We start from the raw sequence: 19,401 nt of genomic DNA, 5'->3' as shown, positions 1-19,401 counted from the left end.
TCTAGCAAAATAATCATTATACAAAAGAGCACATACCATAAGAATTAATACCATAAGAATAGTTATTGTCTTTTTTAGGGGATTTTCCTCCATCATAACAATTTCAGCCTTTTCCTGCAGCTCTTGATAATGATTCTAGATTTAAGACGTGACCATTTGAGGAAAACTCAGATGGGAACTGTTGTGCCGAGTATTCCTCTTCATCTTTTCTACTTACAATCTAAAGAACGTTAGCTTGACTGTGTTTGTGGATCACTTGTATCATGAAAAGGTGCCATTAGACCAATCCTGATTCTGGTGTTTTCGTATTCGTTCCTGTTGATCCAGGTGGAGCGCCCCCCGTCACCTATGTCCATGGCTCCTCAGTCCTCTGTTCCCCCTGTGCCGCCCAGACTAGACCTGCTACCACACAGACCTCCAAACCCCCCTGGTGCCTCCAGCCCCGGGGTCACCAGTAAGGTAACCGAACAAACACAACCAACAACACATTGTTAGGGCAAGGGGGGGATATATTAAAATGATTGTGTTAAAGCATTTACATATTTCACAGTCACACAGCATCTTCAACATGTGTTTTAATTGTCCAGCTTCTGTCTGAAGGGGTGTGTCATAGCCTACAGGTCAACAGGAAGTAGTGCTGTCACAAAATAAATGTTATTTTTTAGTAACTTCTGGCAAACTACTCAAACATTCTGCTTTGCAGCTGGTTCGCAGCTTGACTTCTTTGATGAATCCAAAGAATGACAGCAGAGAGCAAATCCAGAGTTACATTTGAGAATACTACCAGTAACCCAGCTCTGTTATTCAAATGATGCTTACTTATATTACCCCTTTGACAGAAGTAAGGTTTGAAAATGACAGCCACAATAATCAGCGTATTTTATATTCAGCATACAAGTCATTTTAGGAGGCATTTCCCCTCACATATTCATATTCATATTTCTGCTTAAATGTAGATCAATGGAAAGCTGGAATTGGTTTTTTTCATTCTTTTCCTTGGTGTTTTGTTCATCTAAGTTATGTATGTGGTCGATATTGATGATAAATACATTCACAGTGGTCTTGTTGCTGAATGGATTATTTCCAGCGTAGAAGAGAGCAGCACCGAGTTTTCTTTTTCGCATCAATATTGAATGTAGTCTAAATGAGCTCCCTCCATCTCTGTTTCTCCCCTCCAGGCAGCATCTCACCACAAAGACAAGCCTCTTCCCCTCCCCCCAGCGCTGCGGGATCTCCCCCCTCCTCCTCCAGACCGCCCCCACACAGCCGGGGCAGCCCCCGAAGGACGGCTGCAGAGGCGGCCCTTACCCTGCACTCCCGGGGAGCCCCCTCGAGAGAAGCTGCCTCCTGCACCCCCAAACCGGCCCCCGGCTGAGTGGAACTCCCGTCCCGTTCCCAAGGCGCCCACCTCTTCTTCTTCCTCGTCGTCCTCCTCGGCATCCTCATCCACCCAAGTCTCCGGTCTGGGAGTGGACATTCGAGCAGGTGTCAGGGAACTCTCCAACCGACACTCCCTCCCCTTGGCGCTGCCTTCTGCTCTGGACACGCGGTCCGACTCGCACAAGAACAACAGCTCCCTCAGCCTGGATCACCAGCTGGTCAGTGAAACCACAAAACATTTGGTTTGATGTGTATTAATCGTCTACAATTACAAACATTTTAGTAGTAACCGTCCAAGTTTGAGAACTGAAATACATCCAGTATATATTACTACATGTATTTCCTTTAATGCCAAGCTATTCCTTTTTAATGTGATCCGTATTTGGTTTCAAGATTTTGATTATGAAAGTATTCTTCACTTTAAGGTTTCTAAGATTTCCGCTTCTGCTTCCCTGACAGAATTTTGCGGCAGTAGCCGGTCAAGATTATGACAACGCCAAAGTCAAGCCCTCATCCTCAGCCAACGGCATCTATTCACTGGCGATCAGGTATGTTGTGCCGGCGCTATGACGACTTTAAAGGAGTCTTTGAATGACTGTGATCAGCAAGTGAGCAAAAATCATTTCAAAGGCCATACGATGCATACTTCAGGAAGCTTGTTTCCACTGAAAACATTTAGCGTTTATATTTCATGAATCCATATTTACAGTTCTAGTTTGAATGTTCTTTTTTGTTTTGTTTTGTTTCCAGACCTTCTCCAGCCCAGAGGTCAGTGACAGGAGAGGAGGCACGTGACAGCGAGGAGGAGTCAGAGTACATGATCCCCTCCTCTCGCCCAGTCCTGCCCCCCATCACGGCAGCACCTGTAGGGGAGACCCCACCGGTCCCGAGACCTCCACAGACTCAGCCTCTAGCAGCACTCCAGACACAGACCCAAGCTACTGCACTCAACTCACGGTATTCAAAACACTCGATGAATCCACCTCCAGCAGCACATCTACATTACTTTGGGGACTGTAATACTGCATCTGCTGTGGTTGTTGTGTTCTTATTATTGTTGTTTGTTGTTGTTGTAGGCTGACAATGGCTGAACTAGAGGATGGACCTCAAATGTATGAAGCCATGTACAACATCCAGGCCAGGTCACAACAAGCCAGAGATTCAGGTATTTTGATTCATCAATCTTTGGATCAGGTGGACATGAGTTACTATTTTAAACCTCTTAAGTATCCTTTCGGTCTACCAACCTGTAAAGAGTTGTCTCTTCATGTAACTTCATGTAGTTCTCTGTCTCTCAGATGCTGCAGTGCTAATACTTTTGTTTTCAATCCATCCAAGACTATTCAGAGTTGCCCCCTCTGGCGATGACCAATGGCCCAAGAGAACATGTAGCCGAGGACAAGGAGGAGGAGGAGGAGGAGGAGGAGAACTGCTACGACTTCCCAAAGCCCCGGCTGCCAATGCTTACGACTCGACGGACCCTTTCAGAACTGGCGAGGTCGTCTTCCTCCTCTTTATCATCCTCGTCAAGCTCATCCTCCACAGCTGCTTTCAGCCGCCTTTCTCTAGATTCGGATGCTGGAGCTGCAGCGCGTACGTATACTTGTCCTTGTTGAGGCTGAGCTTGTTTTTATACACGATACAACTTTGAAAAATACTTTCTGTCATTTATAACAAGCCATGTTATGAAAGAAGGATTTTTTTACTGTAGCATTGCCTAATTCTTCCAAGGCTACAGGTGACTTTGTTCATTTTCTCCCCCAACTTGTGCATGTGCTAGATAACAGAGATCTGGTGCTAAAGCACCAGCTGTGGCTTTCAGAAACAATTAAATAAATACTTATATACCTTTAGGGGAAGTAGGAAATACTTTCTGTGAATTGACCCTTTAAAATATGGTCTTTTATTAAGAGACATGACACTTTAAAGTTCACATTTTACATTAGTGATGGCATACAGTAACGGATAATGGTGTGTCTGTATCATAAAATTACTCGGATGTAAAGACGTGTAATGGCAGCCTCTTTGTTCAGCGCCTTCCTGGCCAATAAGCAGAAATTGCTGATTAATCAATATCTAGAAGCAGTTCTAAAGTCCTCTGACCGGGAGTAGTCTGAAAAGTCGAGCAAAGCGTTTTTCTGCATCCCTGGAATGAGGCCAGACATGATACCGGTTTTCCAGAAGCTCTCTGAAGTTAATGTTCGATTTTGATTGATTAGAAATGTACATAATGGACAAATTCATTGTAGCGTGCAACGGGTAAAGACCAATAGTATGCTCAGAGAGTGATCACTGATCTTGAAACAGTTGGTGATGCCTCCAGGATGTTAGACATACCTACGGTGAACTCACCGTCTGTATCATCAGAATCTCACTGAGATTGACCCCGAGATGTCACAGACCGCCAGGTTGTGTGGAGGTTTCACCGCAACGAACGCAGCATTTAGTGACTTCATCGCAATCTGTAGGAGAAGGAAGAAAATCATTTATTTCTCTCAGTAATCTCCTCGTGTCTGCAGCGAGCTGACATTTACTGCCTACACAGTATGATGAGTGCCGGCTGTCTGAGTGTTCCACTAGAGACCTGAATCTTTATATCTGAGGACCAATTAAATGGCTCTCAGACACGCTGACAAGCTCCCAGATCATAATTGGACTCTCTAAGAGTGCTTTATTAAAGGTTGCTGCAGTGGAACGATCAGCCAGTTCACCATATATACAGTATTATAAAAACACACAGCTCATTAAAGGCAAATAATAAGTGTGCTGTTTGCCACAGGTGCTTTTTTTTAAGTGATCAGGATGTTGTCGTTTTTTAAATGAGATGTAAATGACTTCCAGTAAAGTGAATCTTCATTCACATTGACCTATATTGACCTATTGAACTAGAGTAGTCCAGACCTTTCAGCTCTTAAAGGCGCTGACATTCACGCTCTTCTTTTCTTCAGCCTTCTCCGAGCCGGTGGAAGCCCCAGAGAGACCTCCGAAGCCTCTGCCCAGACGAATCAACTCGGAGCGCAGAGCCAGCCCCGTCCCGCTCGTCCCTGCTCCGCCCAGTGGTGGAGCAGCAGGAGGAGAAGAAGCCAACCCCCAAATCAGTTGTGAAATCGAGCACCTCTTGAGTGAGGGATACTCTTACCAGGACATCCAGAAAGCGCTGTTGATTGCACAGAACAATGTTGAAATGGCTAAGAATATCCTACGCGAGTTTGTCTCCATTCCCTCCACCGCGCACATTCTTACATAGCACACTCCTCTCCTGCGTCTCTCTCTCGTTTGCTCTCTCGCCCTAGCTTGGCCCGGCCCCGGTTGGGTTTCGGTTGGCACGGCCCGGCCCAAAGCCCGTTGCCTGCAGCACTACCTCCGGTGCTGGCTTGACGCCCCTACATCCCTGGGGATTTTGAACTGGCTCGTTACACCAGTGTCTCTGGGACTTTGCGCCCCTGCACTCCATGCGCTTTCAACAGTGTCCGGCCTTCTTTAAACTGCTACAGCAGGCCTCTTCGTTTTTTCATGGACATCTCTGCGGCAGGTACCGAGCATGCGTGGAACAACGAGCGGACGCCAAATGGCGACAGACTTTCGTAGGAATCCCGGGACGACGGATCGTTATTCCCCTGAAAATGTAACCAACACCTCACAAAAAAACTAAAAATGTATGTCTATATGAAAATTTAATATATGAGTAAATATATATTAAATGTGTGTAATATATACAGTATGTAAAAATGACTTCAGCTTTGAGGGTCGCTGTTGGTACAAGTGATATCGGTAGGCGGGGACCATTTTCTCGGACTGAGGCATGAAATACACGTGAGGAAGAGTCAGGATGTCTTCCTCACCGCGACGCGTCAGCGTCAGTTTAGGAGATGTGCAGCAGAGCTTTTTTCATTATGAAGTCAGTCTGTTATGGCCTTTGATTAACAACGTTGCTTTGGTACTTTTTTCTTCTTTTTTTTTTTAGAAAAACATGCTTGTTTTGTCGTGTTGTATTTTTCAAAGTAGCATGGCGATGGTTTCAGGTCTGGGCTGTTGTCTGGCAGCGTGTGTTTATACGTGTGAGTTTGTGTGTACGTGAGCATGCATGCGTGTGCGTGTCTGCCAGACCTACTCCTCACGACCCTCTCTCTTAAATGAACCCCCCTGTTCCTGTACAACATGAATGTGGAATTACAGTCCGTATACTCCGACCCGTGCTCTGTAAACGTACTGCTGCTCTGTACGGCAGCGAGATTATTAGAGGACGTGCTAACGTTGACGACCCTGCAGTACCAGACTAGTGTTGTGTGACCCGTGGTGGCTGAAATGTTTTCATTGTGTCTTTGTCTCACTTCATTGGCCGGCTGATTACAATTCTGTCTCCAGCTCAGTCCAGTGTTGTGAAACAACAAAAAAGATGACATTGATTTACTTAGGTAATATTTTATCGTAATATGATCATCAATATTATTATAATTCATTCAGAAGTGCTTCACTGCTGCTACTATTGTTAGTGCAAAACAATTAAGCCTTAAATGTACATTTGTGAATACTGTGTTTACCAGTCGCCCTGTTTCTTTAGAGTGACGGTATCATCTGCGTGTCTCTGGTCCGTGATGTAGCATACTTGAAAGTACTAACGACGTGGGAGCCTGCAGCCCTCTCAAGCTGTCGACTCTTCAGTCTTTAAAACTCTTTTTTTTTTGAATATATATATTCTCTGTGATTCTCTACAGGTAGACTCTTCAATATAGCAAACTAGATGCTATGGAAACCAGACATTTTGTAAGAGATTCAGGCTTCTCTCTCACATTAGTCTCCTTTCTCTGCGGCGGTTCACCGCCACTGACTGGAAGTGACTGCAGAGGCTTTTGGAAAAAAAGAGTAGGCTCATGGGTTCGCTGGCCCACCCCCAAGTCTCCATTAAAATCAGTATTTGGGCCAACTGTAAGAGCTAACTCAGGAATAATGTTCATCTGAACAAGTTCACCAGAGGAGACTCACTGGCATGAACAGCAGCTCACCTGCCGACTCTTCCTCCAGCTGACATGTAGCTGAAAGTATCTGCTTAATGAAGTCACACAAGTAGCCGATTTCTTTTTATCACACAACTTTATAACTTGCACATTGTTCCTTTTATTTCCAAATGTTGGTTGGACTAAAACAGCAGCTTGATTTCCAGGTACTATGAATGAATAAGGAACTTGGAGGTACATTGACTTGAACCTCTCCCAGCATATGAAGAAGAATGTTTTTTGGGGGAGGGTTTAAATCATGTCAATAGCCAATCAGCACGTGCTTATTCTGGGTAATGCTCTGTTGACTGGAAGCTATCTCTGGCCATCCTCTAGTCCGTTCTGTCCCCTGTTCCTAGTTGCCTTGAGAAACTTCTTGAATGATGGGTAATGGACGGGGAGGTCCCCAATCCTCAATACCAATGTTTTGTTTATGCTTTGAGGACAGCATGTCATTGTTGCTATTCTTTTTTGGGGGATTTCTCACAATATACCAATTTGTGCTTTGATACTGTCACTCTAAAGAAAAATCTAATTGTGCAAAGTTGGTAATATGAAAAGAAAAAAATGTGTTTTATTTCATTTTGCATTCCTGTAAAAGTATTTTTTATTTTTATTTTTTTCAAAGGTTTTGTTGACTTGTGTGAATAATTCTGTGAGCAGTGCCATATGTTAGGAGATCCTCACCACGTGTAGAGTAAGGAGAGTAGAGTGTTCTGTACCTGGTGATCTCAGAAGGCTAGATTGTGCAGTATTGCTTGTATTAATCTGTCGCGTCAAGCCTCCTCTTGGAGCACAGTTGCTGATCTGGGAGAAAGGTCCCCCTTTACTTTCTTACTTGAAAGATAAACCAGGTCCCAGATCAGCACTCGGCCTCAGAGATGCTCGATGCGTACCAGCCTGTTGCCCTCGGTCCCTGTGTTTGGGGTACTTCAGCTTTCTGCCAGAAGAGAGAGCTGTTGTTCCATGTGGTGTGGTGTCGCGTCTCATCGGTGCGAGTCATTCATTCACTTTTTGATGTTTTTTAAAGCTCATATCACTTTGGAAGTCTGCACAGTGCTGTTAATAAAATGATAAGTAAAGGTTACCACATGTCTCCTCTTTATATGCATATTCAAATGTGTTTAGCGTGTAGATGCCATTACTCTGAGAAATATCAAATGCAGGCCAGTAGTAGTGACATTGATGAACAATATATCTTAACAATTCCTCAGGATATTTAAGCCGTTTGTGAAGACTCAATCATGTGCTCGACTAACAGTGAATTCATTGGTTCATTATAGTGTTTACAGACTTATTATTTATTATTATATATGACATTTTTTGACAAACTATACAATTGCTTTTTTGTGACTTTTTTCAACATACTTTTTTAGACATTTTATTTTTACAGTTTTTATTACTTTTTCGACATACTGCACTATGACCTTTTTTCCTTCATCAGGGTACTATACTCAGACTTTCTTCGACATACTATAAAATGACTTTTTTTAGAAATACTATACTAAGACTTTCAATGAATTTACAAATTGTTTTGGACATACTATACTGACATTTTATGACTTTTCCCAACATACTACACTATGACTGAGTTTTTGCACATAAAATACAATTAATGATTTCGACATACCATACTATGATTTTTTTTCATACGATGACTATATTATGACTTTTAGAAAAACTATACAATTACTTTTTTTCACTTTTTTTTCAACATACCATATTAGTTTTTCGAACTTTTTATAGACGAGTATTCTAAACTATCATAGTATGGTATTTTGAAAAAACAAAAAATTCATGTTGAAAAGTCATGAAAAATGTATGATTCATTAAAAAGTCATTATAGTATAGTATGGGGTGTTGAAAAAAGTCATAGTATAGTACACAATAAATTCATTGTATAATAAAAGAAATACTCGGAAATTATAAAGAATCTTTAAAAAAATACCTTTAAATCTGCAGAACCAAAATCAGATAAAATGTTTTTTTGTTAAACATTAACAGCCTTCACTTTTACTTAAAGCTGTTTAATAGGTAGCTCATCGTCAAACTTAAAAATATTTCAAGCTTTTCGTTTCATTTAACAGTAAAATCTTTATTTGGTATAATTTTCAAAAACTACAAATAATGAAATAAAAACCAAAAAATTTGTTGGTGAATTGGTTTGAATGTCATCAATGAAATCATTGTACATTTCACAGATTTCAAACATCCAAAACTAATTAACAGTGGTAGTTCTTAAACAAAACAGACCAACACAGAGTAGGAAGGGTGAGTATGGAGGATACCTGCACATCATTGAGCAGTGAGCACAGTGCATATTCATTGTTGATTGTCTACAAACTTCATTTGCATATGTGGAGTCACAGTCATTCCCCCCTCCTCAGTAGTCAGAAATTATAGTCAGTCATCATGTCTGAGGGGGATTCTATGTCTCTCTCTGGGATCCAACAGATTATTTCACCATTCAGTCAAAACATGAATTCGTTAATTCATAACACAGAATAATGTCTTTTCCTTTTGAGGAGGGTAACTTCATGCCATGAACAATATTCACCACGGACAAATGATCTGTTCTGCCCTCTTAAAAAATAACCACAGAAACACTTTTCATTCACATACAGTCACATTCAACCAAACCACTGGCAGAAATCAGTGCACTGAACATTAAATAGAAACATAACAATAGAAATGATATTTCTACACGCTTTGATTTTATTTCTAAGGCATCTGTAACTTTTGAACTTGGCTGTTGGCAACGCTTCCACTCAAACACACACAGAAAATATCAAAACTAGACTGTGAAGGAAAGAAAACGTAAATTAAAGAGAACTACAAATAATATTAACCTTCTGCAATATGGACAAACAAACGACTACAACTGTGACTGATGTGCGATTAAACTACCTAAAGAGTTTGTTTTCAGAGCTAAAGGGAAAACCTTTGGTGTGGCTGTAACTGGATGTAGGGGCCGCATCGTCGGGCCCCCAAAGATTTCAGTGTACAGACTTAAGCAGAACAGGAAGCAGAGAGACAAAACATTATTAAAAATAAAAACAAGAACTTGTTGCTCTCCATAAAGAGCACCCAAACTAAATAAAACACTATCTGGTCATTTATTTTTGATTTTTTTTTTTTTTTTTCTATCGTGTTATTTTTAAATAAAGAAATATATACACAGATTATAATATGTACACTGGACAAAGAGCTGTTTCAGGCTGCTCTTCAGTGATTACTTTGCCTGAGGTGAGGTGTAGTCGGGTATAAAAACAGTCCCTGGTCAATGTTGTGCTCAAATTATTGTTCGACAGACAATCAGCAGTATACAAGGCTTTTGGTAATAAGAACCATAGGCGAAGGATAGTCCTCGTTTCGAAGGTGGAAGATGTATTCGCAGAGTTACGTCATGGAGTGCTCAAGTTACTTCTCATTAAAGCTCATTCCAACAGAAGATGTAACAGACGGTAAAGCAAAAGCTGCAGCATAGAATAACTTGAGACTCCGACGGCGTCACGATATTGACTGACATCCGACTTTTCCATGACATAACTCTGGGATAAGGGGCTGCGGTGGAAGACTTGAAGGCATCGGCCGGTCTGAGCCTGAGAGGGAAGAACGGGAGCAGCTGTTGTGGTGTGTCTGCAGTTGCCTCCTCACTTCTGTACATTCAGGTACGCACCGCCCTTTACTCCAGAGGGCAAAAACACAAAAAAAGAGGGCGAGGGAGAGAGGTGGGGTGGAGGGTGTGTAAATATGATAAAGGTGTAATCAGATCAGCATCATCTTAGGCTACGACCCGTTCATTTAAACAGTGTATATCTACCTGGTGGCTGGGAGGTTGCTTTTCCCCGTTGACCCCGAGGAGCACAGCTTCCTCAGTGTTGTCGCTCTTCATCTCCACCACGATGTTATCTTTGCTGGACTTCTCTTTAGTGCTGCGAGACCAAAATAACCCCTTAAAGTCAGAAACATGCATAATGCAACAGAATGTTCTTCTACCCAGCCATGACAATGATGATCCAGCAAGCTGTAAACAGTGCGTTTTTAGAGCTTTTAAACATTGAGCTAAAAGATGCTACAAAGCTCCATGGAGCCGAGAGGAACTGCAGAGTTGGTGATAATCATCTGTGCACCTCTCATGTAACACGTTGTCCTTTGTTAATATATGTAAATATTAATTATGTTAACCATGTGAGTGCTAACTACACACATGGGTATTCCTACAATGTTACATGCAATTATTGTATTAAAATTAACATTTAATTAATACATTTTAGCAGCTTCGTTAAGGAATTTCATTAAATTTTACCATATTATCTTAAATGCCTTATTTGTTTTTAGAAATAAAAGAGACATGTTTTCTGATTGAATTGAATGCACCAACTTTATAAACCATCATCTTGAGATTTGATTGATTTTTGATTGATTTGATTTATTATGACATTTAATTTTGCTTTCCACAATCGAAGAAATCTGCAATTTAACTAGAAAGTGAAGTCCTAATGTAAACAAACAGTCTTACGCCGCTTCCTGCTGTGTCTCTCTGCCATGCTGGCCTTCTTTCATGACTTATTCTGTCACCAAAAGCTCGTTAGTCTAGTTTTTGGTTGAGATCCAACACATATTTGGAGTCCACTACGGTTGATGCTGCATCTAAAAGGGGATTAAAACACCTTACATCTTCCCCCTCCAAAATCAAGCTGTTCTTGTCGTACTTACAGGTCTTGCTTGCCGGACCGCCCACAGATCTTGCCCTTTTTGTAGAGGAAGTAGAGCACACTCCCCAAGATGGCCAGCAGCAGGATGCAGATAATGATGACTGCGATGAGAAAACCATTGCCCTCTGGTGGGGAAGAAGCACAACAACGACGACAGGGTTACTCACTGTAAATGGGTTATGAAAGAGAGGACAGTATGAGGCAGGGCAGTCGGATACAGCATCGCATCAGGCGGGCTGTGTGTGCAGCATGTGTGTAGGTACAGTATGCAGCATGTGTGCAGCATGTGTGTAGGTACAGTAGATAGCAGTACAGCGTCTAAAGAGAGTGCAGCACTAGCGTCATACAGGGGACCTTTAGGCAACCTAAAGAAAGGAAGTCATTCAGGAGTGAAGGAGGAGTGGTGCGCTTATATACGACAACATGCACAGGAAGAGGTGAAGATGAACAACTCAATCATGCTTTGATGTTTTGTTCATCAGGAGGTCTGATGAATGCTGGGAGCTGAGAGAGAGGGAGGTGCTGTGGAGAGCTGGAAGGAAGCTTTTTGCCTTTGAGATAGAGAGGTGAGGCAGAGTCTTCAGCAGCGTAACATACAAACCTTTCTTCGGAGGGATAAGGGTTTCAGCTTTGACTGAGAAAAACCACATGAGAACAATTATCAGCGGGTGACTGGATATATTAAATGACTCATACCAGCAGGCCTGGTGCACACACACACACACAGGCAGTTTAGAACTTCAGCAGAAGACTGAACTGGACACATTGAATATTTAATTGGATCTTATCTGTGAAGCTAAAAAAAGCTAAACATCTAGCCTGCTAGGCCGATGCGGTCGGTAGCACAGCAGTCGTTTCACAGGGCAGCCCTGTTTGATGACATTTAACCGGCACTGAGCCAGAAACAACAACAACCCAGAACAGTTTTTCTCAGAGGGGCTGGAAATGTTCTGGCGTGATGTACAAGAGAGAGAACGAGGCAGGAGGAGAGAGAGAAAACACAAGGCGTCACACGTAATGGGAGTCAGGAGACTCGCTCTGAGTGCATTTAAGCATCAGCTGCTCGCTGGAGTCACACTGATGCATGTGTGTGTTTGTTGTTTGTGTACCGTGTATGTATCTTCACGCCACAAGGCTAACAGGAATGCGATACTTCTTCTTCATAGTACTGCTGTATGCAGAAGGTAAATCGTGTCAGTCTTTTTTTTTTAATCCGATTTAATTGATTTGTCTTCTGGGATAGAAACCCTAATTCTCATATAATTTGTAAAACTCATATTAAAAAGACCACATATAAGCAAATTAGTTAAATTACAAAATAACTTAAGCCGAAAAGGAGAACTGTGCCAACAAATTAGTCACTGAGACACCTCACAGTGATGACAGTAAAACTATGGATACCTTGTAGAAACCACCGTTTTTAATCAGAGTGATTGCGAACCAATACGGCTGTAATGACCTTTCAGGCATGCCACTGTGGTAATTGCAGCAGCTTTAGGCGCTTTCAAGTTTTCCTTTCTCGCTCTCATTCCTTCTGTCTGACTCACAGAAGGAGACGGCTCAGCCACCATGAAAGAAGGGAAGTGTGTAGACCACCTGACACTTAACATATACATAATAACCGTTACTGACAGCTGAAGCGTCACTCTCACTCAAGTCATTTTAACAGGATTCACGGGAGTTATTTTCTAAACTTTTTGTAGTTGACTTGACTTGAGTGATGTGAGGCAGACGGTGAAGAGTGACTGTGGTCTTACCTGTGGCAGAGGTATTGGTAGCGGAAGTTGGAGTGGCAGAGGTATTGGTAGCAGTAGTTGTGGTGGTCGTGGTCGTGGTAGTGCTAGTGCTAGTGCTAGTTGTGGCTGGTGTGGTGGTGTTTATAGCTGAAAACAGGTAAAAGGCACAGAAGGAAGGACACTCCTTTTAAAACACACTGGGGGAGGAGGGGAGCACATTTAACAGGCACACAGCCACACAGCTTCACAGCGTCTTGTCCACAACAACAACACTGAAACACCAGAATGCACATGGCTGAGCTCGACGCCCTCAGACAAAGTAAAAACAAACGGAGAAGTGACACAGACGAGAAGGTGAGGAGCAGGAGGAAAGGGGGGGGACAGGTAGAGACGGACTCGCAAATAAACACAAAGAGTGGAGACAACAACGCAATCCGACGAAGGAACTCACTGGCTGCGATGTTGAAGGTCAACGCGTCCGTGCCGAAATTGTTGGAGGCATTGCAGAAAGCCGTAATGTCAGAGGTGACTTTGATGCTGACCACACTATGGACTTCACCCCAGCTCTCTATTTGAGATGCTGGCGGGAGGATCTGGTACAAAAAAAACACAGTGTAGACAGAGAGAATAAAACAGGTCCACCAGTGGAAAAGGTTTCTCTCTCTTCTGCACAAGTCAGATTTAAAGCGGACATCCTGTCACAGACTGAAGAAAGTCATCAGTCTGAAAAGCGACTAAACCAACCTTCACCGGCAGCTCAGAGCACCTCTCGCAGGCCCATCAGGGATTCAATGCAGATTTATCATATAAGATATTGCACTTAAATCACAATAACAGATTCTACGGCCCCTGTAAGGTTGGCAATGACAATGCTTGGAAGATGTTAACCACGTTCACAATTTTAATTCAACTAATTAGCACTAAATACAAAGTACAGCTGAGGTCAATCCATTTAATAGGTGTGGAGACATTTCACTGGATAAGTGAGAATGTTGACCTGCTGTTGGTGCTGGATATAAAAGTATGGGGATAATCAAATTCATTAGCATACATCCTCTCCGTGCCATTTATATCTGTACAACATCTTATATAGCAATCCATCAAATAGTTGATGGCTCTCCATCAAAAATGGAGAGCCAAACGATATTGCCATCCATTCATTGCTACATTACCTCGAATAAATGTCCTAGTTAGGAAAATTACTGTAATTTCAATAAATACTAGAACATAGTGCAGAACTGCACCCCATTAACAACTAATACACAGCCACCAACCTGCTCCTAATTTCATCATATGTAGAGTAAAACAACATTAAAAAAAAAAGATAATTTAAAACACAATTTGTTTAAGTTAAATAAGACTTTTTTCTTCCTGTAATTTTAACTGTGTGGATCGTATACTGTAAACCAGTTTGTCATGATTGACCAGACGGTTGAAGTTATTTTGGGATTAAAGAGTATTAGATCTTATCTAAGGAGAACACATTTGGAAAAACGGTGCATTTCCGCAGCAGCTGTAGCTAATAGAAAATGGGAGGCTTCCCTCTGCTGTACCTTTCCATCAGAGGTGGTCCAGGTAACGCTGGGAGTAGGGAAACCTCTGACACTACAGCTCAGATCGACTGTCGTCCCAAAACTCTCCTCCATCTCTGTGTCGTCTGGCTTCATGATCTCTGGTGGGCCTGCAGAGAAGAGCAAGAAACAACAACATTGAAAAGCTCTCATGACCATAACTACTGTAACTAGTAACAGTGCCTGTTGCTAACCCACAAAGGCTTTCCACAGACAACAGTATACATTATATCAGGACATTTCTTGAAGTACGACATATTGATTACAGACTAAAAAGCAATTTTAATATTTAATATCTGTGATCAGATTTACCTTGGACTTCTACATGAAGTGTCCCGCTGGTTTCCATTCCCTCAATCTCAAGAACAGTCACCACACACACGTACTCCCCTGCCGAGTCAAACGTCGCGTCCTTCAGGATCAAACTGTTGCCCATTGAAACCGCCTCTCCATCCTACACACACACACACACACACACACACACACACAAAAAGCACACTTAACACACGCAGATACGATGCAAAGGTTAACAGTGTATTTTTTTAAAGAAAATGTTAAAACGATCATTTCACTAAATGTAAAGTCCTATTTTAAGTGGGAAAATGATTCTTCTTTCACCAATGGTCCAACCAATACACAGCCAACCATGATTCAAATAATAAGGAAAACATATTCAATTGTCTTTTTTTGGTGTCCAAAAACTCTCCGCCAACAAAAACAATCCAATAAAGTCAACAACTATTTTTAGAGGCTTCCTGATTGGCCACCTTTTACACCGAGTCTCCACCTCCTAAAAATGAGCCTATGATCACCTAATCTGACACACGATTACCGTTTAAAAACATTATAATTATAGCGTAGACTGATGCCAACCTAAATCCGTTTAATGTTTCACACAGTACCTCACTGCACACAAAACATTAGGGTGACAGGTTTTCTAAATGCAAAAGACAAAATGCTGTTGTTTGTGTCTTTGTTCTGTACTGCATGAGTGTAGGGGACCTTCAGCCAGACTGTCTGTGTCTGGAGAGAAGAGAGGGCGTTGCAGGTGGCCGTCAGCTCCGCTCCTTGATCCACCACAACAGAGTCTTTAGGCAGCACAACGGCAGGGTCGAGATCTACACACACACACACACAGCGGGGAGAGAGAGAGAAGAAATATCAAACCGGGCAAGTGCAGTCGTACTGCTGGTAGATTGTATTTATTATGGTCACATGTCGTATCAGTGCAGATTCCTTACAGTTGACGAACACAGTGGTGTTTCCTGAGATCTCCTCATAGGTGTCCATGTCCATAGAGGCACATTGGTAAACTCCACTGTTTAGACGGGTCACATTATCCAATACCAACACATTGCTGTCTACAGTATTTCCACCCTACAAGAAGCCAAAGTAATCTGATCAACACATGGAAATTTGGTCATCAACAACTATCTGGTGAAGAAGACAAAGCAGGAAGTAGCAACTATGCTGCTAACAATGAGCTCAAAAGTGTTGATTCTCTTACTTTTTCGTCGGAGATTGTTAAGATCGAGGAAGGCTTATTCCCGTTTTCACGACATTGAAGCTCAATGGAGTCCCCTTCCTTGATGTTGCCCTTTGGTGACTCCACCCAAACACTTACAGCTGTGGACGGGTCTGAAACAGAGAGAGGAATGCAAGATCAGACCACAAACCTGAACTTGAAGTTGTGGAAGCTTTTTGTGATTCCCACAACTGCCCCTGCAGCAAACAAGGCAAAACGCTGCAGGCGATCTTTGTAGAAAGCCTTAAAAGCGACGTGGTGTCTTTCATAGCAGCATATTAATGCACATGTATCACTTATGGGCGTAATGCTCTGGTTTCACATAGATCGTTTACATAGTATATCGTATATGGGGCTGATGTTGTCACTGTTTAAATAATAAACTTGCTATGTGGTCTCATAGTACACCATGATAGTGGTGTTGTACTATGTGAGAAACTCACAGTATACGGTGATGTTAATAGGGGGGGTCTCGGTCATCCTTAATCCTCCGGGAACAAAGTAGTTGACCTCGCAGTAGAACAGATCATCTTTGTCCTCCTTCATCACCTTCATGATCAGCTCACTCTTGACAGAGAACAGACCGCTGGATTCAACGGTGGTGCTGGACACCAATTTCAACACTGGAAAACAAGGAAGGACAGGGAAGGAAATGGAGAACAAGGCCGTGTAGAGTGTACAAGTGTGCTGTAGATGTTGATGTCAATCCGTCTCACCATCCGGAGCACCACGTAGCGGCGCGTTGTTTCTGTACCAGGTGATGTTCGGCCAGGGGAAGCCATTTTTGACCTCACACGTCCCAATCTGTAGGAGAGGAAAGAGAATGAGAGTAGTCCAAATCCAAAGAAATCAACTGTAGCTTGATAGCCATTTCATGATTTTCCACTCAGATTTTCATGATTCAAAGCTTGTTTACCTTGGATGGGCCTTCGTTAAGTGAGATCCCTGTTTGCACACCCTCGATGGTGGGAAAGTCGGGCCGTACTGCGTAGAAATTAAGCACTGAATTAAGATCTAGAAAAGGCTAAAAAGAAAAGTGTCTGTGCTCTGGCAGCTAAATATTGGTAGACGGAAACAGTTTCAGTGTCTTAATACGTTGCATGTGTAAGATGAAGTGTCATTGGAAGCACTGAAAGGGTTTGAAGTGTTATTGTAAGCATCAAAAGGAGTTGGTGCCAATTGAAGGGTAATCCCCGCAATGACCTGGAGTTTCAGTTGAAGTGAAAATGCTGAAAAATATTGAGCTGTTTGTTGAATGTATTCACTGAGAATGTGACTCTCATTAAAATGTCATAAAAGGGGACATTGTGTGAAAGAGGATGAGTTTGTGAACATTGTGATGCATAAATTATTAAGTGTTGAAATTGTGGGAGTAAAAAGAGTCTGAAGTAGTTTTACCGTCTGAAAGGTCTGAAATGGGCATTATATTAACTGTGATTACAAGTATAAAAAAAAACTCTACTAATACAATATAGTGCAAGGGGCGGGAACTGGTTTAAAGTCTAAATAAAGTTTCTAGGTGAAGTTGTGAATGAGTATAAATGCACTCAAGTAGTGGAAAAGGTTCAAAAGGGGCACACAAGCAGCTGAAGCGAGCTCTCTAACCGTGACTTATTGTATGACACCTATCCTTTCAGAAGCCACCTATTCTGTGTGTTTGTGGACTTTGGATGTTTTACTTTGTTATTCAAAACATTAAAAAAAAAAAAAAAAAAAACATCTCAGCTTGAATCTTACCGAACACCTTCAGCTTTGTGCGTCCCTCCCCAGTCTCTCCAGTAAGACCATTGATGAGACAGATAAATTGAAGTTCGTCGGCCAGCTGCACGTTGCTGATCGTCACCACGATCGCTCCGGTGGCTCCGGTACCATTCACGCTGATCCGGTCTGTGAACGGTGTGCCTTCGTCTACAACCGTCCCGGTGGGGTCCTGGTAGAAGATTCTCTGCTTCTCACCGGTCTGCATCACCTAAAAGGTCAGAGTACAAACACATGAACTATCACACGCACGGACACATCGTCCTCTCTGTGTATGCGTGCATCAGGATTGATGAAACTCACGTAGAACCACTGTATCATGATGTTGTCGACGGCTTCAGATGATGTGAAGATGCAGGTCATCGAAGCCGTTTCTCCCCTGAACACCTCCACTCTGTCCTCCATGTTCACCTCCACACGAGCAGTGACTGAAAAAGAGAAAGACAATACATGTCTGTTCAAAATATTTTGGTCGTTTATCACCATCATTGAACTGAACCTGAAATGGACGGATTGTGATGCGACTGAACCTCAAGGTTAATAGCTGTGACTGACGATCATCACACAAGCACCAGTTGTACGGTGAAGATAGAAACCTTGGCACTCACACCCAGTTGACACAAACTCAAAAAGGACGCATGGAAGCAAAAAAAAAAAAAAAAAAAAAAAGAGAGGAGAAAGTCATGGAGGGTCAAAGGGAAGAGTGAGATGCTATGACAGGAATGAGAAGCCCACCCATGTCCACATTAATGTGCTGCATTCCACCAAGTCACCCTCTCACAGGAAGAAAGGCTCAATTTACAGGCAGCATAGTAGCCCCACTGTTCCTCCATGCTCCATCTCTGATGAACGAGGTGGTTTTCCCCTTCGAGGGTCTCTAGCCATCCTACTAGTCTATAGGAGGGACCCCCAATCACACTTTACATCGCAGTGTGTCAAGTAGACGTACGAGATGCCCAACGAGAGCCGTAGCCTGGAGGTGACGAGGCTGCCAGGTTTGATTTAGGCTTTCCTGACTGCCTGTTCATTGTGTTGCTGAATGTAGCTTTTCTCGTAGTTTATGTCGAGAGCTGCTCAGAATAAATGTAAATGTGGTTCATCTGTGTCCTGCATTGACCTTCTTTCACTCATTCATTTGAATCACAAGAAGCACAACAGACAATACACAATAACACACACACAGTACTCCATTTAGTCTCACGTTTTTACATTGTATATTACTTTATAATACATTTGAGAAATACAGGACTATACTTTCTACGGTGTCTTATGGTTTTCCTCAGCAAATCGAGTTTGCTTAGTTGTCATGTTTCACACTTAATCTCAGCTAATCGACTGAACGTGACTGTGAGATTTGGTAAACAGATCGGAGAAGCCAGAGAGTTAAAGCGAGACTTTGAAAGAAGAAGGAGCACTTTCTTCCTCTTACACATGAAACGTTGAATGTATAATTGGACACAATTGTTTAGATGCTACAGCCTTCCTGGGTTTGTCCAGTAGCTTGAGGTGGCTAATGTTAGCAAAACTTTAGGTGCATCTGGTTGTATAATGTACTTTAAGATGCTTTTCAGTGCTCTCAGTGTTTCACTATGTTTTAGCACTTACTATTGTTACATGATGGTCAACAGTGGCCACTGTTAAGTTACATCTTATACGTTTTTACTTTTTGTCAAAATAATATTTTGCAGGGAACTAAAAACAAGTGGAGCATAGCGTTGC

At 42.3% G+C, this 19,401-nt stretch overlaps 2 protein-coding genes across 7 annotated transcripts in view; one reads left to right on the top strand and one right to left on the bottom strand.

The window, feature by feature from the left end:
- cbl (Cbl proto-oncogene, E3 ubiquitin protein ligase) overlaps positions 1–7,461 on the top strand; it is a 34,224-nt gene extending 26,763 nt beyond the window's left edge. The window contains exons 10-16 of the mRNA XM_076100003.1: positions 328–459; positions 1,179–1,598; positions 1,840–1,928; positions 2,131–2,337; positions 2,457–2,545; positions 2,719–2,973; positions 4,329–7,461. Coding sequence (XP_075956118.1) covers positions 328–459; positions 1,179–1,598; positions 1,840–1,928; positions 2,131–2,337; positions 2,457–2,545; positions 2,719–2,973; positions 4,329–4,627 — 1,491 coding nt within the window. The 3' untranslated portion in view covers positions 4,628–7,461. The remainder of the gene's footprint in view (positions 1–327; positions 460–1,178; positions 1,599–1,839; positions 1,929–2,130; positions 2,338–2,456; positions 2,546–2,718; positions 2,974–4,328) is intronic.
- A 981-nt stretch (positions 7,462–8,442) lies between these two features.
- The window catches only part of mcamb (melanoma cell adhesion molecule b), a 29,937-nt gene continuing 18,978 nt past the window's right edge, over positions 8,443–19,401 (bottom strand). For 2 of the 6 annotated variants that reach the window (XM_076100004.1, XM_076100005.1), the window contains exons 2-17: positions 17,986–18,110; positions 17,662–17,893; positions 16,841–16,908; positions 16,641–16,728; positions 16,368–16,547; positions 15,907–16,037; positions 15,641–15,776; positions 15,402–15,517; positions 14,712–14,853; positions 14,382–14,509; positions 13,280–13,421; positions 12,850–12,975; positions 11,694–11,726; positions 11,094–11,217; positions 10,198–10,309; positions 8,443–10,057 (exon numbers count right to left, since the gene is read on the bottom strand). In XM_076100004.1, the coding sequence (XP_075956119.1) occupies positions 10,028–10,057; positions 10,198–10,309; positions 11,094–11,217; positions 11,694–11,726; positions 12,850–12,975; positions 13,280–13,421; positions 14,382–14,509; positions 14,712–14,853; positions 15,402–15,517; positions 15,641–15,776; positions 15,907–16,037; positions 16,368–16,547; positions 16,641–16,728; positions 16,841–16,908; positions 17,662–17,893; positions 17,986–18,110 (1,913 nt within the window). In that variant the 3' untranslated portion in view covers positions 8,443–10,027. Of the gene's footprint in view, positions 10,063–10,197; positions 10,310–11,093; positions 11,218–11,693; positions 11,727–12,849; positions 12,976–13,279; positions 13,422–14,381; positions 14,510–14,711; positions 14,854–15,401; positions 15,518–15,640; positions 15,777–15,906; positions 16,038–16,367; positions 16,548–16,640; positions 16,729–16,840; positions 16,909–17,661; positions 17,894–17,985; positions 18,111–19,401 lie in introns of all 6 variants that reach the window. The other 4 variants (XM_076100006.1, XM_076100007.1, XM_076100008.1 and 1 more) reach the window with 4 other exon arrangements.

Source organism: Anarhichas minor, unplaced genomic scaffold, assembly GCF_050575085.1.
Source record: "Anarhichas minor isolate MPS153535 unplaced genomic scaffold, ASM5057508v1 ptg000026l, whole genome shotgun sequence".
NCBI lineage: Eukaryota > Metazoa > Chordata > Actinopteri > Perciformes > Anarhichadidae > Anarhichas > Anarhichas minor.
Note: the sequence above shows the minus strand (reverse complement) of the source record. Positions and strands in the feature narration are given on the sequence as shown.